The sequence below is a fragment of the Podarcis melisellensis genome (assembly GCF_964234715.1).
Source record: "Podarcis melisellensis genome assembly, chromosome: 7".
NCBI lineage: Eukaryota > Metazoa > Chordata > Lepidosauria > Squamata > Lacertidae > Podarcis > Podarcis melisellensis.
Genome location: NC_138539.1, coordinates 53780573 through 53800633, shown reverse-complemented (window position 1 = coordinate 53800633; position 20061 = coordinate 53780573). Strand labels below are relative to the sequence as shown.

At 43.9% G+C, this 20061-nt stretch overlaps 1 protein-coding gene across 2 annotated transcripts; it reads right to left on the bottom strand.

Annotated features, from left to right (window-relative positions):
- Positions 1-1037: 1037 nt before the first annotated feature.
- Positions 1038-19448, bottom strand: CNDP2 (carnosine dipeptidase 2). Of its 2 annotated transcripts, none has more exons than XM_081919464.1 (12): positions 19309-19448; positions 15931-16023; positions 13757-13900; positions 11372-11534; positions 10328-10416; positions 7309-7509; positions 6180-6264; positions 4703-4863; positions 3953-4117; positions 2317-2458; positions 1739-1886; positions 1038-1531 (listed from the first exon to the last, which is right to left on the bottom strand). In XM_081919464.1, exons 2-12 carry the CDS (start codon positions 15991-15993, stop codon positions 1462-1464), a joined length of 1431 nt encoding a protein of 476 aa, XP_081775590.1. In that variant the 5' UTR covers positions 15994-16023; positions 19309-19448; the 3' UTR covers positions 1038-1461. The 2 variants fall into 2 exon arrangements, with proteins under 2 accessions (XP_081775590.1, XP_081775589.1); XM_081919463.1 differs by lacking the exon at positions 19309-19448 and adding an exon at positions 18957-19075.
- Positions 19449-20061: the final 613 nt, after the last annotated feature.

Here is a 20061-nt window from a genome sequence, read left to right as displayed (position 1 = left end):
TGAGCTCTGCCCAGGTCAGGACTATATCCACATCATCTTCCTTTCATTTTGCCGCTGCTGCCAACAATAGGTAGGGTCTTGGACGGTGCAGAAGAATTTGCTTGGAAGTGGGGCAAATCAAGTTCCTGATCTGGGGATTAGTGACTTTAGAGCTAGTATAATATTTAAAGGGATTATTTAGTTTCATTGCATTTAGGAAGCAGAGTAATAAAATTCGCCAAACTTTGTACCTTGTTCTCTTACCTTCCACAGTCTTCAAGAAACAAATATTCACTTAGCATTTTGACAAAAGGATCTTTTTATGTAAGAATGTACTTATTTTTGCTTCCTTACCTACTACACCAGTGGGCTGTATCCCACATTACCTTCAAACAGCTGAAACAAGCCAGCTTTAAACCATGGGCCGTGAAGCTAGCATGTTTCTACAGATTACTGTTAAAGTGAACTACAGTTTATTGTTTTGGCATAATACTAAGCTGCAGTTCATCGAAAAGAAAAAGCAGCTAATCTCTGTCTCAGATCCAAGTTGGAAAAGGAAGGAGTGCATGGTCAAAAAGTTCATTGTAGCCTGTTCCAATCATGATAAACCATGGCTTATGACATTCACACGAAACTCCTCTCTCATCACAAATATATGCACACACCCATGAAGATGTGCAGTCTTGCCTTTCTGATGCACTGATCACCTAAAGCTTTCTCCCTTTTAACAAGGCTACCACAGAATTAGTAGTGCCAGAGCTATTTTTTTATTTAGCAGCTTTCCACATGGAGTACAAATAATGCTTTAGAAAAACTACCAGTTCGTTGTTATTAATAGCTCAGAATATATGATGTCTTCAAGGACTGCAGAGATTCCTAACAGGCACAGGTGTCTGACGAGACACAGCCTCACAGCCAGGAGTATCACAGTGGGGAGGGGATAGACAACTCATTTGCCAGATCATTAGAAAAAGAAATAAAGTCATCATGAAAAGTTTTCAAAACAGAAAACACAAGGGGTTTTGCCTTGTAAAAAAAATCTGGGAGCTGCCCTCAAATTCTGGTTTGGTAAAATTTAATGTGATAAATTTAAAGAGAAAATGATGATTATAGGAGGATGTAGAAGTGAGAGAGGTTGGGTGAAGCATTACTGGTCATTTGTTGCTACTTTGACACATCAGATTACGGAAAAATAATAGACTTCCTTTCTCCCCCACCCTTTATCTTCCGTTTGAAACAGTACATAAGTAGGTTAGGGCCTTATAGTCCTGTGGTTGTACTTAAAACTGAGCACACTATTTTTGTCGTTTGTTGATCTGCCACTATAAAGTGCTCGATATGGAGTCAAAAATATTTCACCAGGCATCTCAGTGTGAATTAGTCTGGCAGGAGAAGAGGAGACGAAAATAGTGCACTTTTTAAAAAGTTGCAAGGAAGTAACTTTCAGGTCCCAAAGCAACTTTGGTTGAAGGAAATATAGATTCAGTCCTTCAGCTGGGAAACTTCATGAAGGTATGCACCCAAGAGCTTGACACCTTGAATATAGTTGTACCTAGGAAGAAGAAATCTAGGATTAATGGATGCAATGAAAATTCACCAACACCACTGCAAAAAATGCAGGGCACAGAAATACAGTATGTATTTGTGTCAACCTAGAGGACCACAGGTACTTACTGTCCTGAGTTACCTCTCTTAGGTCTAGACAGGTGCACCTATAGAAACGTAAGTAGCTGCCTCTCTTATGCACAATATGCCTTACCTGTTGAGTTTCTCATTCTGAGAATGGGCTCCATCGTCTGCAGAGCCAACAGGAAGCAGCATTACATTCTTGCCTGTTGCTTCTTGGAAGGTCAGGGTGACAGGAATGCTTCCTCCTTCTCTGGTCAAATCTGGCTCTACGCCAAAGACTAGCAGGGGAGAGAAAACACAGTGCACAACACTGACAATTTTTCATCTTTAAGTGAAAACTTAACAAACGGGCAGTCAACAAAATGCCATTCAGATGTTGTTGGACTGCAGGTTGCATCACTTACAAGCTAGCATGAATGATGGGATCCCAGCTTAACAAATCACCCATCAGTCAAATTCTCTCTCTTCTGATTAATATCCCTCAAGTGCTTTTCTATGAATGTGTACAAGCACCAAGAGAATAATGCTTGCCCCTGGGAAAAAGCAATAATTAATCACAACAGCATTACAGCTAAGCAGGGCATTACAAAACTGATAAAAGGTTGCTTTTCATAACACAAGAAACCCATTTTAATCTCTCTGCTACATTCCAATGGGATAGGTCTCTTTCTTATTGGAGCCATTTTGATTAAGATTTCAATATCTCACCTGTTTTCATAGCTCTTCTTCCAGCCATGTAGTGGGGATGGTTGAAATCTGAAACCCAAGGCTTTCCACCATGGCCCAAATACACTTTGAATTTGTTGGGGCTGTGCAGTTCAGCAAACTTTTTGGACAAGTAATCTTTGACCTTTAATAAAAAAGAATAAACTTTAAGACTTCTAAGAAGAGTGGAGCAATTGCATTGGTGCTCAGTTCTTTATGCATGAATTCACCTGCAGTCAGGAAAGCAAGTTTTGAAACTACATCTGAAATGCTAAGCATCACCTTTATGCAGTTAGCCCACTTTCAGAGCAGGGACAAAACAGGAATTGCGTAGGCACAAATATTTTATATCCCAATTATGCATCTGTCTCACACTATCCTAGCATAAAATCCACAATATGCCTAGCTACACAGAAAACAAGTGATTCACCTGAATAAATTTGTGGATGGGGCTGATGGATGTGAAGGAAGATTTTTTAAGTAAAAAACTCCAAACCTACAAAAACCACTTAACCCATGAGGGAGTGCCTTTCTCTGTCACAGAAAAGGGCCTATGCATCTGTCCAATTATAAATTTAACAGCTGCTCTTGCTGCTAGAATAGTGCTCCAATTAATAACTGTTTGTCTAATGTGCATAATTAATATTTTCCATATCAAGGAATAAACAGAACAATTAATTTCAACACCATTACTACCAAGATGTTTGAGAGCTGCAGCTTTATAAATACTGGAGCTCTGTGAAAATGAGGGCCTTTTTAGCATGAAGGTCCATTACTGCCAGTCAGAACAGACAGTCCTGGAGAAGATGGACAAATATAAGATTGAGTATAAAGCGAGGAGGGACACTAAACTCAGGGGACCCATGTTTACTTTTTGTCCTATACAGAGGTACATGTTTCTGCTTCCCTCCCCCTCCCCACAGCAGAGATGCATCAAATGTTAATTATATTCAGAGAAGACCCCTTGAAATAAGTGGGCATGACTAGCTGTCATCCATTCATTTCAAGGGATCAACTCAAAGTAGAACTTCACTGGATGCAACCTGTTCTTTTTGCTTTCCTTTTTTCCCCAAATTTCTTTTATTGGTTTTCCAAAATTTTCAAACAAACAAACATACATACATCTTAATTGTACTTAATCCAATCATAGTAACATGGTTAAGTGACTTCCTCAAATCCCCCTGGCTGAATTTCAGTGTATATCATTGTAAAAGTTTTCCAAAACCAATTTTCTCATAAAATTAACTTAATCACTTAACATCTTTCTTTCTTTTCCTTTTAACTTTAAACATGTTATTCTCTAACATTACATATTTAAATCCTAAGCCTATCTGATATTTGCAAATTTTTCCAATTAAGTTATCTTAACATATTTAGCTAAATAGTCTTTGAATTTCATCCGGTTCTTTCTGCTTTCCATCCCATCGTCTTCTATTTAAGACGACTAATTTTACTCAAGAGAAGTCCTACAGAAATTTATGGGCCTAACTGACTATGTGCATTAATTTCAATGGGTCTACTCTTGAGTTAAACCTGGATGAGTACCACCCATAGTGAGATTCATCTCAGGCTGGCCTTAGACCTGGATTATATCACACACACACACACACACACACACACACACACACACACAAAATACCTGCTCAGTCACAACTTCTGGAGTCATGTCTGGCACCAGTCTGATTGAAAATTTGCCAATCACTTTCCGCGGAATCACAGTTTTAGCTCCCGATCCAGAGAAAGCGCCTTCTATTCCATGCAGAGACAAGGATGGGTATCGCCACCTGTGCATTAATATATCTTTCTAGAAAGGGAATTGAAGAAGAGAGATGATAGGATTATGGAAGCAGTTGTGAGTATTCAGTCTAGAGCCAGAATTAAGTCGAAAAAAACTATCAACTTACTGGGCCAATTTGAATAGAAGAAGAATGTGTAAACCATTGCGTTTGGAAGCTTACACACTCTTCCACCTTTCTATGCTAATCTAAAATGATAGTCATTATGTACCTTCTATTTTTTACATGGCAACTACTGTCCACTAAATGGCATATATAGAATTATAGAATTGTAGAGTTGGCCTGAGGGAGTGGGCACAGATGGTGATCTGGCCCACCAGGCGAAAAGTTTCCCCACCACAATTTTAAAGACCTTCAATGAAGGGGACAAATTCCTCCCAGAGGGAGTGAGTTGACAGATGGGGAGAAGGCACCACAGAAAAGGTTGCAGTAGTCCAGTTAGGAGGTCACTATAGCATGGATGGTTGTCTTCAGGCCATCCTTAAAATCTTACATTGCTGGGGCAGGGAAGTGTTATGGGGGAAAATATGTAACAACACTGACTCTTCATTGCTAGAGGAAATGGATCCCAAAGATGAAGAGACCCATCACACCTTTGTTGTATGCAGCAGTCGTGTGGCTCCTACATCTTTTGCATATTCCTCCATATCAAAGTCAATTTGGTCATAAAGTTTACACTCTTCATCAGTGAGAGGAGCCACTGCATCATTTATGCCAGGGATGAGAATCTTCCCTTTCTTATCCACCACGCAGCCTGCAACAAAGAAGACATAAAATACCAAAGGCAGCCAGAGAAATCCAAAATCTTCAAATATTGCTTGTGGATATTCATAAACCTCTTGCTTCCATGTCACATAGCTATAAATTGAACTGAAATAGCAGCCTAGAGAGTACATGGAAAGTACTATAGGCACCTGATCACCGAGGGCTGATAGGACTAAGATGGGAAACATGATCCATCCAGATATTGATGGACTACAAATCCCATCATCTCTGACTGTCGGCCATGCTGGCTCAGGCTGACGGAAGCTGAAGTCCCAACACCTTCCAGAGAGCCACAAATTCCTCAATCCCTGTGACAGAGGGAGCACAGCCAGCATCCTGTTTTCCAAGTGGTTTTAACATCATCAGCAACTTTAAATCAAATAAATAAACTGAGAAGTCTTCAGTGCTGATATTTTCGTTGGCTTTCAGCACCGCCAGCTAAGCTATCTTCCTTACAGCCAATTCACAGAGTGGTTGTTTTGGTCAAGCCCAGACTGAACACCGTGGCGATAGTCATCTGAGCACTCCGCTGTGCTCCCACCTCCGATTTTTAGGACATTTCTGCTGACTCACTTGGCTGATAAATTCAGAGACTGAAGCAGTCATTCATTTTGCATAAAACAATGAAAGGCCTCAAATATTTCCCTTTATTTTAAGGAACCTCATTTTTAAAAGTTCTAATTCACCTTTAAGCTTGAATTAGAGCATAAATATGATAACTGCAATGTGGATTCATCTTTCCCAGTGCAGGAACCTACAGGAGGAGGGAAAGTCTTGGCAAGCCATAACAACAACTACTACTACTACTACTACTATTACTTCTATACCGCCCTTCAGCTAAAGATCACAGGGTGGTTTACAATATAAATTAGGTAATCTGTCCACCCACCTAACCATTTTAACACATACAAACCAGATTTCTTATTAAATTCTGTCTGCCTTGTGCAAGATTTGAGTAGCAACCAGAGTCCACACTCAACTGCATGCTTCAGCATAAACTAAAACAGTATTCAAAAAGGTGAGAAGAAACTTGTGATTGTGCCTTGTAGATAACTTTTACACTCAGATTATTTACGTATACCTTTGCCCCACAAACGGATCTTTGCCCTCATTAACACTCTGGCTAGTCCATCAATTGTTAACCTTGCTATTATCATAAACCCTAACTTGGCAGGGGTGGGGGTGTTGCTTTTATTTTATCCCCAGTGAGAAGGCCTTTGAACTGCAAGCACATTGCTATTTCTTCTGCAGTTGCTAGAAGATTCCCATTTCTAAGAGCAGAACTAGGAGGTATGAGCTACTTACCCATCAAAGCAATGAGGTCCGTCATAGCCTCATGCACTGAGCCACCATAAACTCCAGAGTGAAGGTCTTTGTCACTGCATTCCACCTGTATGTCAGAAATAAGCACACCTCAAACACAATCCATTAACAATCACATGAACGTCATTATTTCCATCTTTCAGAATTACCTGGTAGCCACCAGCTTATTATACCATTGGGTCCAGGTAAGAGTTGTTTGGAACTTTTGTTTCAGATAATCTTTTTTTTAAAAAATTACTCATTTTAAGTATTCTGCTTATGCTTAAAATTGAAATCGACTAAAATATTGCACTGTTGGTTCTATATTTATGCAAAGCTGAAAGAATCATCCGAAGGAACCAAGCTGCTAAAAGCACTTTTGCTATGACAAGAATGAGCCACATTTCTGCTCAAGGATTTTCTTTTTCATTTCTCTTTTTGCATGCAACAGAAAACAAATTTAGAACAAATATAAATACATTTGTCCTCTTATCCAGTTTATCTGCTCTTAAGGTACATTAATGGTAGGTGGCTGGCATGCCTTTCAAAGTTGGACCTACAGTGATGGTTACCAGGTCCACGTTTTTGTCCAACAAGTAGTTTTTGCAAGGATCTACCTGGTTTCCCATGGAAAGTGGCGGGGCGGGGGGAGAGCATCAGGAGAACCCCAAGAACAGTACGTGGGGGAGGAGACAGGGGATCATTCCATCTGACAAGCTGAAATGCTTGTACAGATGCTATGTTTGTCAAAGTGTGACATTGAATTCCACGTATAATGTTTGAGACACTAGAATGCCATTATTACTGTATTACAGATGCACACTTATAATTGTATATAAATAATATTCATAAGCCAAGTGCTATCGCATTTTCTAAAACTACGCAAGATTTGGTGTTCTGCATACTTCTGTTCAAACAAGTCAACCACACAGATGTCGACTCTTCAACAATTAAAATTAGTATCTTAGTCCAAGTATGTTTTTCTCACGAGTAGATCTGTTGAAATTAATGAGCATAATTAAGTTAGGTCCTGGAATTTCAACTGGTCTGTTCTGAGTAAAACTAAGTTGAATACAACTCATAAAGTATACTTGTCTTCTTTAATAGGAATATTTATTCTTTTAATCTTTACCTCTATGAAGTAATAGCAGATGCCCCTCAGGCCATAGGTGATACAGGGCTTCTTCTTGCCCAGCCAGTAGTTGTCAGAGATGCAAACATAGTCTACACCTTTGAAGAAGGCATCTTTCTGTGCAAAAATCAAATCATCAAGGCCTTCAGAGCCAGACTCCTCCATACCTTCTAGGCAGAACTTGACATTAACCGGAATTTCCTGTATGGAGAAAATGGAACAGAATGAACTGAAGAGGGTGTGCACAGTGTTTTTCACAATTTAAGCTTGCAGCAGGTTTTAATCAGTCAAACACCTGGTTGAAGAGAAAACTTTTCACCAGGCAAGCCTCCTGGGGAAGAGCATTCCACAAACTTGAGGTATTTCCATTTATTTTCTTCTAGTACCCCAAGATCCAGCAGCTGGAGCAAAGTGCAAAATAGTGGCTCAGAAAGAAGGGCAGATAAGACAGGTCATCCTCAAGTACATCAGAGTCCAGGAATCTGTTTTCAGTACCAGAATTGAGCTTACAGGCCCTTCACACAAAACTCCATTCCTGGTTTCCCCTCCCTCCAAACTTGTAGCAGCATAATTCGGGAGGTGCGAGGTGAAGGTTGTTGCTATTGTTTAGCAACTGGAAATGAGGAATGCAAATCATGTAGGGCCCAGACACCACCCCTTGGAAACTCTGTGAACTTATTAAGAGTAGCTGGCAGGTTTGGTACAGGATGGGTGATAAGGAGGACTTGAACCCTTTAGCCCCTCTGCTATGGTTCTGATCCAGATTGGGGGGGTGGTGCACATTACTATTTCCATCAAGACAAAAGTTTTGTTTGCAACATTTTGTTTGCAACACTGATGTGGCTGTCTTATATTAGCCCACATCAAAGCAGCCCTTGACTGATTTGGGTGGTTCCAAACCTGTGGATTAGAATAGGAGTGGAGAACCTTTGCCAGATGCAGCCCTCTGTGCCTCTGTATCTGGTCCTCTGGATACACTTTAGGGCCAGGGTCAGCAAACTTTTTCCGCAGGGGGCCAGCCCACAGACCTTGTGGAGGGCCGGACTCTAAAACAACAAATTCCTATGCACACTGCGAGGGGGGCAAGTAGTCCTCCTCCCCACCCCAGCCCCAGCCACCTTCTCAGTTTGCCGCCTGCCTCATTCGCCTAAGGGCTGGCGGCAGTGTGCAAAACAAGCTTCCTCCCCATCTAGAGAAAGAAGACGCTGCGCTTACCTTCCCAGGGGCTGCCGCTGCTGCTGCCACCACCACTGCTTCTTGTGAAGCAGGTGGGCAGAGCGAGCTCATTTGCCCCGCTCTCTGGCCCACAGGAGCACCAGGGCGGCGGTGGCAGCAGGAGGAAGAGGCCGAGCAGTGGCAGCTCTGCCAATCAAACACCGCACCTGATTTACCTCAGCGCGGCGTGGGGACGTCTCTGCCAATCAAACGCCTCTGAGGTAAACCAGGTGCAGCGTTTGATTGGCAGAGACGTCCCCGCGCTGCACTGAGGTAAACCAGGTGCGGCATTTGATTGGCACAGCTGCCACCGCTCGGCTTCTTCCTCCTGTTGCCATCGCTGGGAGTCTTGGCTTCACGGCGGGTTCTGGCTTCGCGGCATGGGCCGGATTATGACCCAGGTGGGCCTGATCCGGCCCAGAGTCCATAGTTTGCCTACCCCTGCTTTAGGCCATATCTCTTCACTAGCCACCCCCCTCACTGGCCTTGAGAGTTTTTGCCTGCCTAGAATGTGTCCTTGAATTCTGATAATGCTGCTTGCTTGCCTGATGGAGGATACAGAGGGGTGGGGGGGGTGTAGAAATTAGGCTATTGTATAAAGATAAAATCAGTTGCTTCACTCACTTTTATCTCTGCTCCACATGGCAGCATGTGCCCAGAAGGTTACACATTCCTCTGGCTGAAACAGGTTTCCCCCACCCCTGGATTAGAGGACATAATGTCTGTACCAGTCCTTGAGCATATCAGCCCGTAAGTTACCGCTCTTCTGTTATGAATAGCAAATGCCCCTAGTGGCAAATTACTCAGGACTACAACAGCCTCACCTTCCTCCAGCCTTAAACAACTAACAGAATGGGCAGTGCTTGTGTGTTTCAGGGGACATGTGCTGTGGGAGTCACTCCTCGCTGCCAACCCTAACTCGCTCTTCTCACTTATCCAGTACAATAGCATTCACCAACTTGGTGGCTGGCTGGGGCTGATGGCAGTAGCACTCCAAACCCATCCGGAGGGCAGCAGGTTGGCAAATGTTAGGGTAGCTCAGTTGGTAGAGCATGAGACTCTTCATCTCAGGGTTGTGGGTTTGAGCCCCACATTGGGCAAAAGATTGCTCCATTACAGTGGGTTGGACCCCTTCCAACCCTACAATTCTATAGAACAGAACATTGAGCAGGAACTCAGGCTTGGGACCAGAGCAGCTCCTGACTCAACTGGTGCTGAACTTCAGGGATCTAGTGCTATGTGGCAATTGCAGTCATTCCACCTGGCTGCAGCTGAGCAGGGAGGAGAGGCAGCACAACCCCTTCCACCATCTTCACTGAGACCAATTGTTGTTTGGCTCCTCCTCCATGGCCGGTCCACTCAGCCATGATGCAACTAAAAGTCTTGGGTATTCATGTCTGATTGATTTCCATCTTCCCTTCCAATACTTGTAAACCTGAGGACAAGGTCACTCTCATTTTTTCATCTTTGTATAGTGCCTAGGAAATTTTCAGAACTAGATAGGTAATGACAATGATGAATACTAAGAAAGGGGTAAAAGGAGCAAACTAAAACATAGCCGGCCTACTGTTGCCTTGTTGCAGCCTTGTAGAGCAGAACAACCTGGGGGAAAACCAAGCAAATACTTCCAGAGAGTCAAAAAACTTGCCATTCAGCAGATAACAAACCATGGCTCTTGGACTAATTCTGTATCCAGCAGGTTTAATCATTATCTTTACTGATAACTGCAGTAGTTTAAAACAGTGAAGGTCAAGAATTTAATCTTTTACTAGTGAAGCAAGCTGAAAGAGAATTCAAACCATACCTGTTTAGTTTGTTGATAAGCCTCCAGGGCATTCAGCCAGGCAAGCACTGGGCCTTTATCATCTGTCGACCCTCGGCCATACAGCTTTCCTAGGCAGAAGGAGTGACAATACTCTTAATTAAAACCATTCACAGGCCATGCAGTTCCTTCCAAAACAGCATACCATTATAAAGTAATAAAATTATTTATTATTAAGAATAATAATAAACTTCAGCAAAACAAAAGCAGATTGGAGCAGAAAATTATTTCTAGTACATGAGCCAGGACCAAAATTAGTAGCAAATTGGTACTACTGAGGGCAAGATCTAAACCCTCAGTAGTTGGAAAATATCTGGAGTCCTTAGTTATCATAGTCTTATACATTTTTTTATGATTCTGAAGTTTCAGGTTCCCAGTTCCTTATTCAATAAAGAGCTCTGTGAACAACCTAAGTTTATTTGACCCTACACCAAAAAATGTGAATAGTGATAGTCCTAATCATGCATTTTCATCATTGGGAAACCACTTCAAGCTGCATCATCATTCTCTGGGGCAAAATGTTATCTCTGTGGCTCTGTGCAATGGCAACAGCTGCCACAAATCAATAAGGGAACCCCAAAATAAGAATTGGGCCAGACCAAGTGACACATTTGTACCACCAGGGAAATGTCCCATACAAGGAAATGGTCACTAAAGGAATCTTGGATGGAGAGCTGAAAGGAAGCTATTGTTACCATAGTGTCAGTTTGTGAAGGCTAGAATTAGCTTAGTCATTAGCCTTTGAATCAACAACCACAAGCCTACTTATTACTAAAACGAACAAAATAAAATATTTCCTGGCTACTGAGCATTCTCAGTCTTTACTGGGGTTTTTCTTTGGATGAGTGGGTGGGTGGAGAGCAGGTCCATTGCACCATTATTGTATTTTTCACCATTATCTGCATTTAACTGTGTGGTTGGAATTCCTGCTACTTTTTTTTAAAGAGTAATGTCTAGCTTGACAGGCATTTTATCTTCGCAGGTAAAAATTCATAGAGAGGCAAGCCAGGTGTCTGCATGCCTTACCGTCTCTTTCCACCAAGGTGAAAGGTTCGCTGTCCCAGCCATCGTCTAGTGCTGCAGGTTGTACATCCAGGTGTCCATAGATGCAAACTGTCTTCTTGTGAGGATCTGAGCCAAGTTTGCCCAGAATGATTGGAGGCAGAGGAATCTCTGAACCGTCAGGCAGCTAGAATTAGAGATGCAAACTGTAAATGGCAAAATGCATCTAAGGGCCTTTATTATTATTACCGTATTTTTTGTTCTATAAGACGCACCAGACCATAAGACGCACCTAGTTTTTGGAGGAGGAAAACAAGAAAAAAAAATATTCTGAATCTCAGAACCCAGAACAACAAGAGGGATAGCTGCGCAGCGAAAACAGTGATCCCTCTTGCTGTTCTGGCTTCAGGGATAGCTGCGCAGTCTGCATTCACTCCATAAGACGCACACACATTTCCCCTTACTTTTTAGGAGGGAAAAAGTGAGTCTTATAGAGCAAAAAATACGGTATTATTATTATTTGAGGTACCATGAATTCCATTGCAAGATGTATAAGCCAATGCTCTCAAAAACACATTTCTGTATTATTATTGCAGGTTTCCAAAGAGGGAGGGAGGAACATGTGGTCATGAAGATGCAGCTGGACTATAACCCCCACCATTCATGCCCACACTGCCTGGGGCTGATGGGAGTTGTAGTTCAACAGCATTCAGAGGACCACAGGTTCCCCACCCCTGCTTTTAAGGTATTGTGGGCCATATATGATCTGCTTTTCCTTAGCAGCCCTGACCTGTTTCCCCTTCCCTGCATTTCCCGCTGCTGCTGCTGCTGCTGCTCCCCTTGGCTGCCTAAACTCCTGTGGCAGCTTTCATATTTTCTTAAGATATCAAGGATGCAAGTACGCAGTGTAAAAACACCCAGCCAATGCATTTTCATGTGATAACATTGCATTACGCTTCTGAAAAACAAGGTACATTAGGGTTTTAAGAAGTGCCTTCTCTTCTATAATGCAGCGGAAAATGCAGCTCATGTGGTGGTCTGCAATCAGAAAATATGCACCACTCTGAAATGAATACTATTGAGTGCACTGTTTAAGTTCGCAGGAAATATTTATTAATAATTTTAAGTTTCTGCAAGGAATGCACTGCTACATTGTGCAAGCAGGGAGGAAAGAATGCAAATTCAAAAGGAACTGTTCAATACATTAAACAAGTTCCTATAACATAGTTAATCATAGCTCATCTGGGAGTTACACAGAGAGCAGAATCTAATTTCTACATATTAAAACCAAATGAGTCATGAAATATGGTGGTTTCCTTTTCCAGCTTTCCTGCTAGGGCTTGTTTGACTTGATTCACATGACATTGAATGTCATGGTGACATTCTACAGCAGGAGTGGGGACCCTTTCACCCATCAGATGATATTTGATATGTTATTATTTATTAAATTTGTACATTGTTGCTAAACTATCAGTCCCTGGCAAGCATGGGCAATGGCTGGGGACGATGGGATATTCAGCAACATCTGCAGAGCTAAAGGTTCCCTACATCTGGTCTACAGCAAACTCCTTTTGCTGTAGAGACAAGTGACAGAACAGGGAGCTGCAAGTTTTCCTAAGCAGAAAAAGAACAGGCTGCTGTTGGCAAAACTAAGTTTGGAGACTTAAATATCACATCAAGCTTGTGGCTCTAACACATCTTTGCATTTAATATGGGTATTTAAAAAATAGAGATAACATCAGAAGGGAAGTGTGATCATTATCAGGGTTGCAGCAGGCAGGGAAGACAACTCTTCCCTCCCTTGATGTGGTCCTCTCAAAACAGCCACTGGACTGAAAAAAATGTTACTTATCCAAGTGGCTCCAATGCAAAACTAGAGTTATTCTTATTACATGGCAATGATTTTCAAGCACTGATACACAGCCTGAGACAAAGGCAGGGCTACCAGAAAACAATGACCAAGGCTGCCCTTGAAGGTAAAAGCAAAACAAAATCACCCACAGCCCACATAAATAAATAGAACAGGCTGAGCATGATACAGCTTGCTTTGAAGACAAGGCTTTGAAGAGCAAGCAAGGCTCATGGTTCAAGCAGCAACCCCCAAGACTCCCTCCAGAAATTTGTCCCCCATCAGCAGCCAAGCCATGCTAGGTCTTAGAAAGAAGACAGAAAAAGCAGCAATCTTTATAAGATGTGAAGCAAGCGCACAAATGGAGATCTTCAGGCAGTAAACTAAGCAATTGTAGCACAGTTCTAGCAGCTGGGTGCTGCTATTTGCTTCTAAGCCCCCCCCCCCCCGGGCCAGACAAGTACAGCAATTGTCCACAGGCAATAACAGGACATAGGAAACACCCGTAACCCAGGGTGCTGTATTCAATTGAAAGCACTACCTTGGCTAAATCTACCTACCTTCTGTTTTCCGATATCCTTCAACTCCGTTGTGCCACCCAGCCGCTCAATGTCCTTGGCAGCAACTTCCATCATTCGTTTGATTTCTCCCCTCTTTTCCGGCCATGCCGACACACTCTGGATAGCCACCCATTGGGCCAGCCGCTATAGGTAAGTAGTTCAGGAAAGAAGCAGGACCGGAGATGAGAAAGATAATAGAACACCTGAGGCTTTTATTTTGCTTGGCTAGGATTTTAGAGGAGGCAAGCTGCAAAGGTGGGTGTTTTGGAAGAGGAAACACTAATGCTCCTCTCCATTTTCCAACCGCGTGTGTGCGCGCGTGCAAACACACACACACACACACACATGCCCCGTTGCCCCATTACTGGAGAGAACCAGAGACACCCCCACCCAGCCAATTTTGGGAGGTGGGGTGCAACCCAGAGTGGAAAAAGCCAGGTTTTTTTGAACAATGTCATGTGTTAAATAGTGTTTTCACTCTATTCTTACCCAGCAGCTCCCAACCCTTTTACCATTTAGCACACTTTCTGATTTTAAAGTAAAGTTGAAATCTATCACATTTGGTTATGGGCACACTCCAGGACTCCTCTTTGCATTTGCCTAGTTCAAAGCACAATGTGGGAGTGAGTAAAGCCCACTTCAGAGCCACAGCACTGTAGCAGACCACCTGATTTGCACACTAAGGATCATAAGCTCAATCCTTAGTGTCTCCAAATAGAAGTGGTAAAGACCCCTGTTTGAAATCTTGGTAAGCTACTGCAAGTTAGTGTAGACAATATCAGTTAGCCAGATAGACCAAGGGCCTGAGTCGATATAAAGGCAGCTTCCCATGTTTCCTATGACTACACACAGGCTTTTTCGATTCAGTATGGCTGACTGTCATGGTGACAAATGGCCCCATGAAAATGGCCATTTACAAGAGCTGTTGTAGCTTCTGGCTTCTGTCAACAAACAACTTGTTGTTAGTCAGCACTTAAATTGTGCTCAGAGGCTACACCCAAGGCATGACTAGGTTCAGTTCCTCCAGCCAAGTGATAGTGCTACTCACAATATATGTGCGTGTGTGGACGCAACTGCAAAACGCTGCTACCATTTCCCAGTCTTCCATTCATTTCACAAACCATCCAAGGGCCTCTAAATGAGGCAGCAAACCTGTGTCTAAGCTATACCAGTTCAGACTGCTGCTAAGGAATCATATGAATGAATGCTCATCCACACAAAGCGCGCGCGCACGCGCGCGCACACACACACACACACACAACTTGTAGTCTGAACCAATACTGTCCAGATTCAGAAAATGTACACTCTCCTCAATCTAAGTAGTAAAGAATTTTGAAAATCTTCATGGAAATAAGTCATGAATTATATTAGTTTCCTCCAACCTCCTGATCATCTGTATGTGTTGTTCTCCACAAAGGAAACAGCAACTGTAGAAGTTTCATTGTGGCCCATGAGTCTTATGGCTAATGCAGGCTTAATATTCTTTATTCCTTGGCTAGTACTATCAATGCGCTGATAGAAACCTTAACCATGGTTAAGGTGTGGTAGGTGTGGCGATACTCTTGGGTTTCTTAACTGTGAGACTGGAATAGTATGTCTGCACCAGCTTTGTGGTTTAAGAAAATTATGGAACAGGAAGCATTTAGAGATGGGTGGCTCTGCAAATGAAAACTTCCCAAGCCACCAAGGATACAGTCCTCCCACTCAGCATGTGGTTTTTAGGACAGCCAGATCAACTTTTCGGCTGTCACCTAAGACTAGCCAGCAACTGCTCTGCAACACTTGCTTCACAAGCCTGTTATTTTAAGAAGGAATTTTGCAGCTCAACATATGCATACAGGTTTGAATCCAAACTTAAGCCTTCTGTGAATAATAAGCATCTTTCAGTCAAGGGACAACTTCTGATCCAGCAGAAGGAGAATGGGGTAGGTGGTGGTTTTAATGGATTCCTCCCCCAACCCCCATTTCTAGAGGATCTCCCAACTTGTCCCCAGTGGATTTTTGGAGGCAAGAGTCTACCGTAGCACAGCAGCAAAAGTTTTCTCCTCTGCCAGTGGGATGTCCCCTGAGTGATGCTCCTATTGGTGGCAGCAAAATCAGGATGTAAGGTATAGGCTCTGCAGCCTGGGGAAGCCAAGACTGGATTTAAAATGTCCACAGAAGAGGCCACTTACCTCAACATACAGGTCCTGGTGTTTATCAACATACTCAAAGAGGGGCTCAAGGACAGATGACATTTTCTGATCTGAATAGTGCGGCTGAAAAATCTAAAAGGCAAATTGAAAAAAGAAGAAAGGGGAGAAAGGATATTTAGACTCCAGAGCTTCCCAAAAGTTTGCAGTATTAGCTGACAAGAGGGTGCCTTTACACATGAACGTCTGCCTCTAAACTGCCTCACTGCAGTTTCAGGGAAGTCATGAGGACTTGATAAATGAGGCAGCTCACCATGAATCATTCTGCTGATCACATGATGGAAGTAAGCAAACTAAGAAAAGCAGTGTCAGCTCTCTACTGAAAACTCTGCAGTTTCAGGGGAGGTCACTCTTATGACAAGCATCAGTTTAAGATGAGCTGTGTATATCTTGTTCCACTTGGCTTGACAGACTCCACAGTACTTGTGGTGAGCAAATCATCTGCAGGGACTGTCGAGAGGACCATTTACATGAGAGGACCATTTACATACAAGAGTGATCTCGTAGCAGAGGCTCAACAGCAAGTTTCAAAATCAAGGTGTGTTCATGAGCACTCAACTAGCTCGTTCTGCAGGAGCCAGGGGGAGAGGTGAGCCAGCAGAGTTAACAGGGACTGCAGGAATTAGGAGAAGCATTGGCTGGATTCATGGTTTTCCCCACATTGTGATTCTTGCATAGGGCGTGCGCACACACAATTCATGATATATTGCCACGCCAAAAATTATGAAACTGATATGATGATATGGACTTCAAACAGGTTTTGGACAATATATCACCCAGCCCTGCCATTCACAATCAACATTTTGCAATATAAATATAAAAGAAAGTGGTCATGCACATTTTTGTGCCATCTTCAGGAACATGCCACAACTAATGAGCACCAAAGGAAAGTGGCTGAGCACCTGAACTTTTAAATTTGCTTTGTGCCAGCCTTGGAAGAATTCTCATGCTTGGCAAACAGGTTTTCGCACAGTTTAATGTTTCAATTGGTCTTCTGTTATCACACAACTGATCCACTCTGGAGTGTCAATTTAACAATGGCAGTTACTGTTTACTTCATTCCTTAGTATTCCCACCCACATACACCAAGTCCTAATAGAACAATTTCAAGAACAATTTCTGCAGCCAGCAGTTTTACAGCAGTGCTGTAGGTAGAATGTCATTTAGCAGTAAATATAGAATCAAATATTCATGCTGTTTACTTTAGTGGGCTTCATCCAGATTTGAGTCAAAGTACACCACCATGGGGAGGCTGTCAAATCACTTTCCCTGTGGGAAGCAATTCCACTCCACTCTCAGCTGCAATATCTGAATGTACTACCCAATGTGGCAGATTTCTAGGCCCTTCTTCCAGGGGCTTCCTGCTCTGATATCTGGATTTGGAATGGGCTTTCCAAAGAAGTACTTTTTGCAGAAGCTTTTGCACAAGCAGGGAGGTAAGTGGTACAGTATCAGGTTCAACATGCTGTCTGAAACTCTGGAGAGCAACTGTCAGTCAGTACAGACAATAGATGGATCATTGGTCTAATTCAATATAAGGCAGATGTTGATGTGATTTATTTTTATTTTTTCACTGAGGGTGTGACAGCTCAGCAAAACTAAATTTTTTAACTCTCTGGTTATTTTTGTTTTTAGGTATTTTTAATTGATTGTTACTTGATAACTACCTTTAAATATTTTTAAAGACCTTCAGCACAGAAGTATTTACAAATATGAGAGAGAGGAAAAAAACCAGAACTCTTTGGCCATATCACTCACACCTACAGTCTAGACCAACATTAATTTAAAACAGTTTTTATGGCTTGTGGGCATGAGGACACACTGAATTAGCATACCAGGTTCTTTAGATCAAATAGAGTCTTCTAGTTTGTGGGATTCTTTTTTGTCACAGATGCCTCAGTTTTGCCAATTTCAATAAGGTACAAAGTTGGAGAGGGCAGCATTCTTAGAATTAGGGAAGGAACGTGCCTTTGAGCACATACTCAGCCCAAAAATTTGTTTTCAGTCCCAGAACAGAGGTCAGTTTTGTCACACAAAAATCCAGTAATCCAAATAGTACTGCATCGTGCTATAAAGCTGTTGTGTGCATGTGTGCAAAACAGTCAGTGAAGATACACTGCACAAGAAAGAAGCAAAAGGGAACTGGAACTGAAACTGGCAGAAAGAAGGAAAGGGTACAAGAAGTTGCCACAGTGCCATTGCTACAGCATGGAAATGCAGAGGTTATGGAAGGCCCATTCCTAAAACAGACAACAGTAGTCAGCAATGACAAGAGATATGGGCTCCTGCATTCAACAAAGCTACTTTTATCTTTCTCCCACAGTTCAGCTAGGATGCTTACAGTTTTAAGAAGCCTGCCTTGTTCAGTTTGTTGCGCAGGTTCATTCCACTTTAGGGCGCATCCTGCACTGGCCTGTTACTTTCAAGAGGCACTTGCTCTCCTTCCTCAGTGGCACAACCCACAGAAACCTGCAGTTTGGAGGCCCCACATGCCATTTGCCTTAAAGAGCATAAAGACACAGCAGCAGCAGGAGGCAGCAGTGGGGATGAGATCCTTTGAGGTGCAATGTAACCAGGGCTGGCCCAAGACATTTTGTCACCTGAGGTCAACCACCACATGAGGACCCCTCACCTCCCTGCCAGGGAAGGAGAAGTGAGGAAGTATCTAAGTCAGGCACATAGAAGGAGGGGCGGATAAAGATATACAGCAGCTACTGCTACCCTGTGAATCCTGCCACCTGAAGCAGTCACCTCACCTCACCTCACCTCATGGGTGGGCCGGCCCTGAGCACATCACAGCCCCATTTGCAGGACACCTTCAAGCCCCTGAGAAAGCAAAGGCCCCGCCCTTCGCCCTTTTGACACGCAGCTCCCAGGGAACCAGGGCGGAGACCCACCAAGGCCGAATTAGGCCCATTCCGCTCCCCAAAGAGGAACCCCCCCGTCCCGTCCCGCAGCCGCAACACCGCCCTGCTGGAAGCAGCACCGCCTGGATGGAGCCCACTCACCCTGCGGATCGGGGCGGGTCTCCACCTCCTCGCGCGGCACCCAGGGCGGAGAAGTGCCCTGCAGCCCCTGGACAGGATCAGCGCCGCAGCCATCGCTGCAGGGTGGCGGGGGGAGCGAAGGGAGGCCCGCCGGGGATAGGAGGGGACCAAGGGATGAGGCGACAGGCGCAAATCCCCTGCGGCTCCTCCTCGCCATCTGCCCACGATGAGAAGCGGGAGGCGGCAGCGGTGGGGAGGGAAAGCGGATCCCGGCAAAGTTTGCCAACTCGGCACCCCGGATCTGCAGCCCCCTTCCCCTCCCTTCTCCCTTTCCCCCTTGAACCAGCTGTGCCGGGACCGAGCCGCTACTCACCCCGCGCCACGTTCCCACGTGCACCTTTCGCAGTTGCAGTCCAGCAGCGATGGAAGAGCAAGCAAAAGGCACAGAGCTCGGATCTTAAAATCCTCTCGGGGGCCCGCCCCTTTGGAACCGCGCGAAGGCCAATCAGCGCCCGTCCGCGCCGCTCGGTTCGGAATCATTGGCCGCGAAGCAGGAAGGAGAGAAGGCCAGAAGGGAAGCGAAGCGGGCGGCGAGGAGCCCGCTGGCCCAGCCTATAAAGGACTCGCGTCGGTGCTTCCCGGCCGTAAGGTCTTGGGAGTCGTGAGCCTTCCGGTTAGGAGCCGGGGAATATGCCGACCTGTTGCTAGAGCCACGTCAAGGGGCTGGCGCAGCGGGTCTCAAGCATGGGAGAGACTCAGAAAGGGAAGCCTCGCCCACGGCACACCGGGTTGTGGAGCAGATTGCCCAAAATTTAGATATAAGCACCACCGAGAGGCACAGCCTGTGGAAATAATAATTTATTCGCAAGGGAAGGGCGAGTTTGCTTAGTCGGTTGGTGAAGGACCGATTGGGTTCGTTTTTGATAATATAATTGTGTGTGTGTGTGTATTGTGCCAAACCGAAGGCCAGGTGCAAGGATGACCCCTCCGGTCCGCTTGCATGAAAATTATAATTTCACAAGAGGATGTTTCTAGAAGATATGGGGTTAGCTGAAAGGGAGAGGCAAAAGGATGATATCTTCCAGCAAACAATTTCTGGGTTACAAGTATAGTAAAGGAGCAAATC

Excerpts from the sequence above, each read along its gene's own strand:
- CNDP2 (XM_081919463.1), bottom strand. The coding sequence starts at position 19,049 with ATGGCTGCGGCGCTGATCCTGTCCAGGGGCTGCAGGGCACTTCTCCGC. Across the intron at positions 13,901-15,930 it reads ACCAGGACCTGTATGTTGAG|CGGCTGGCCCAATGGGTGGC; the intron begins GTAAGTGGCCTC and ends ACTTACCTATAG. Across the intron at positions 11,535-13,756 it reads AGGATATCGGAAAACAGAAG|CTGCCTGACGGTTCAGAGAT; the intron begins GTAGGTAGATTT and ends CTCTAATTCTAG.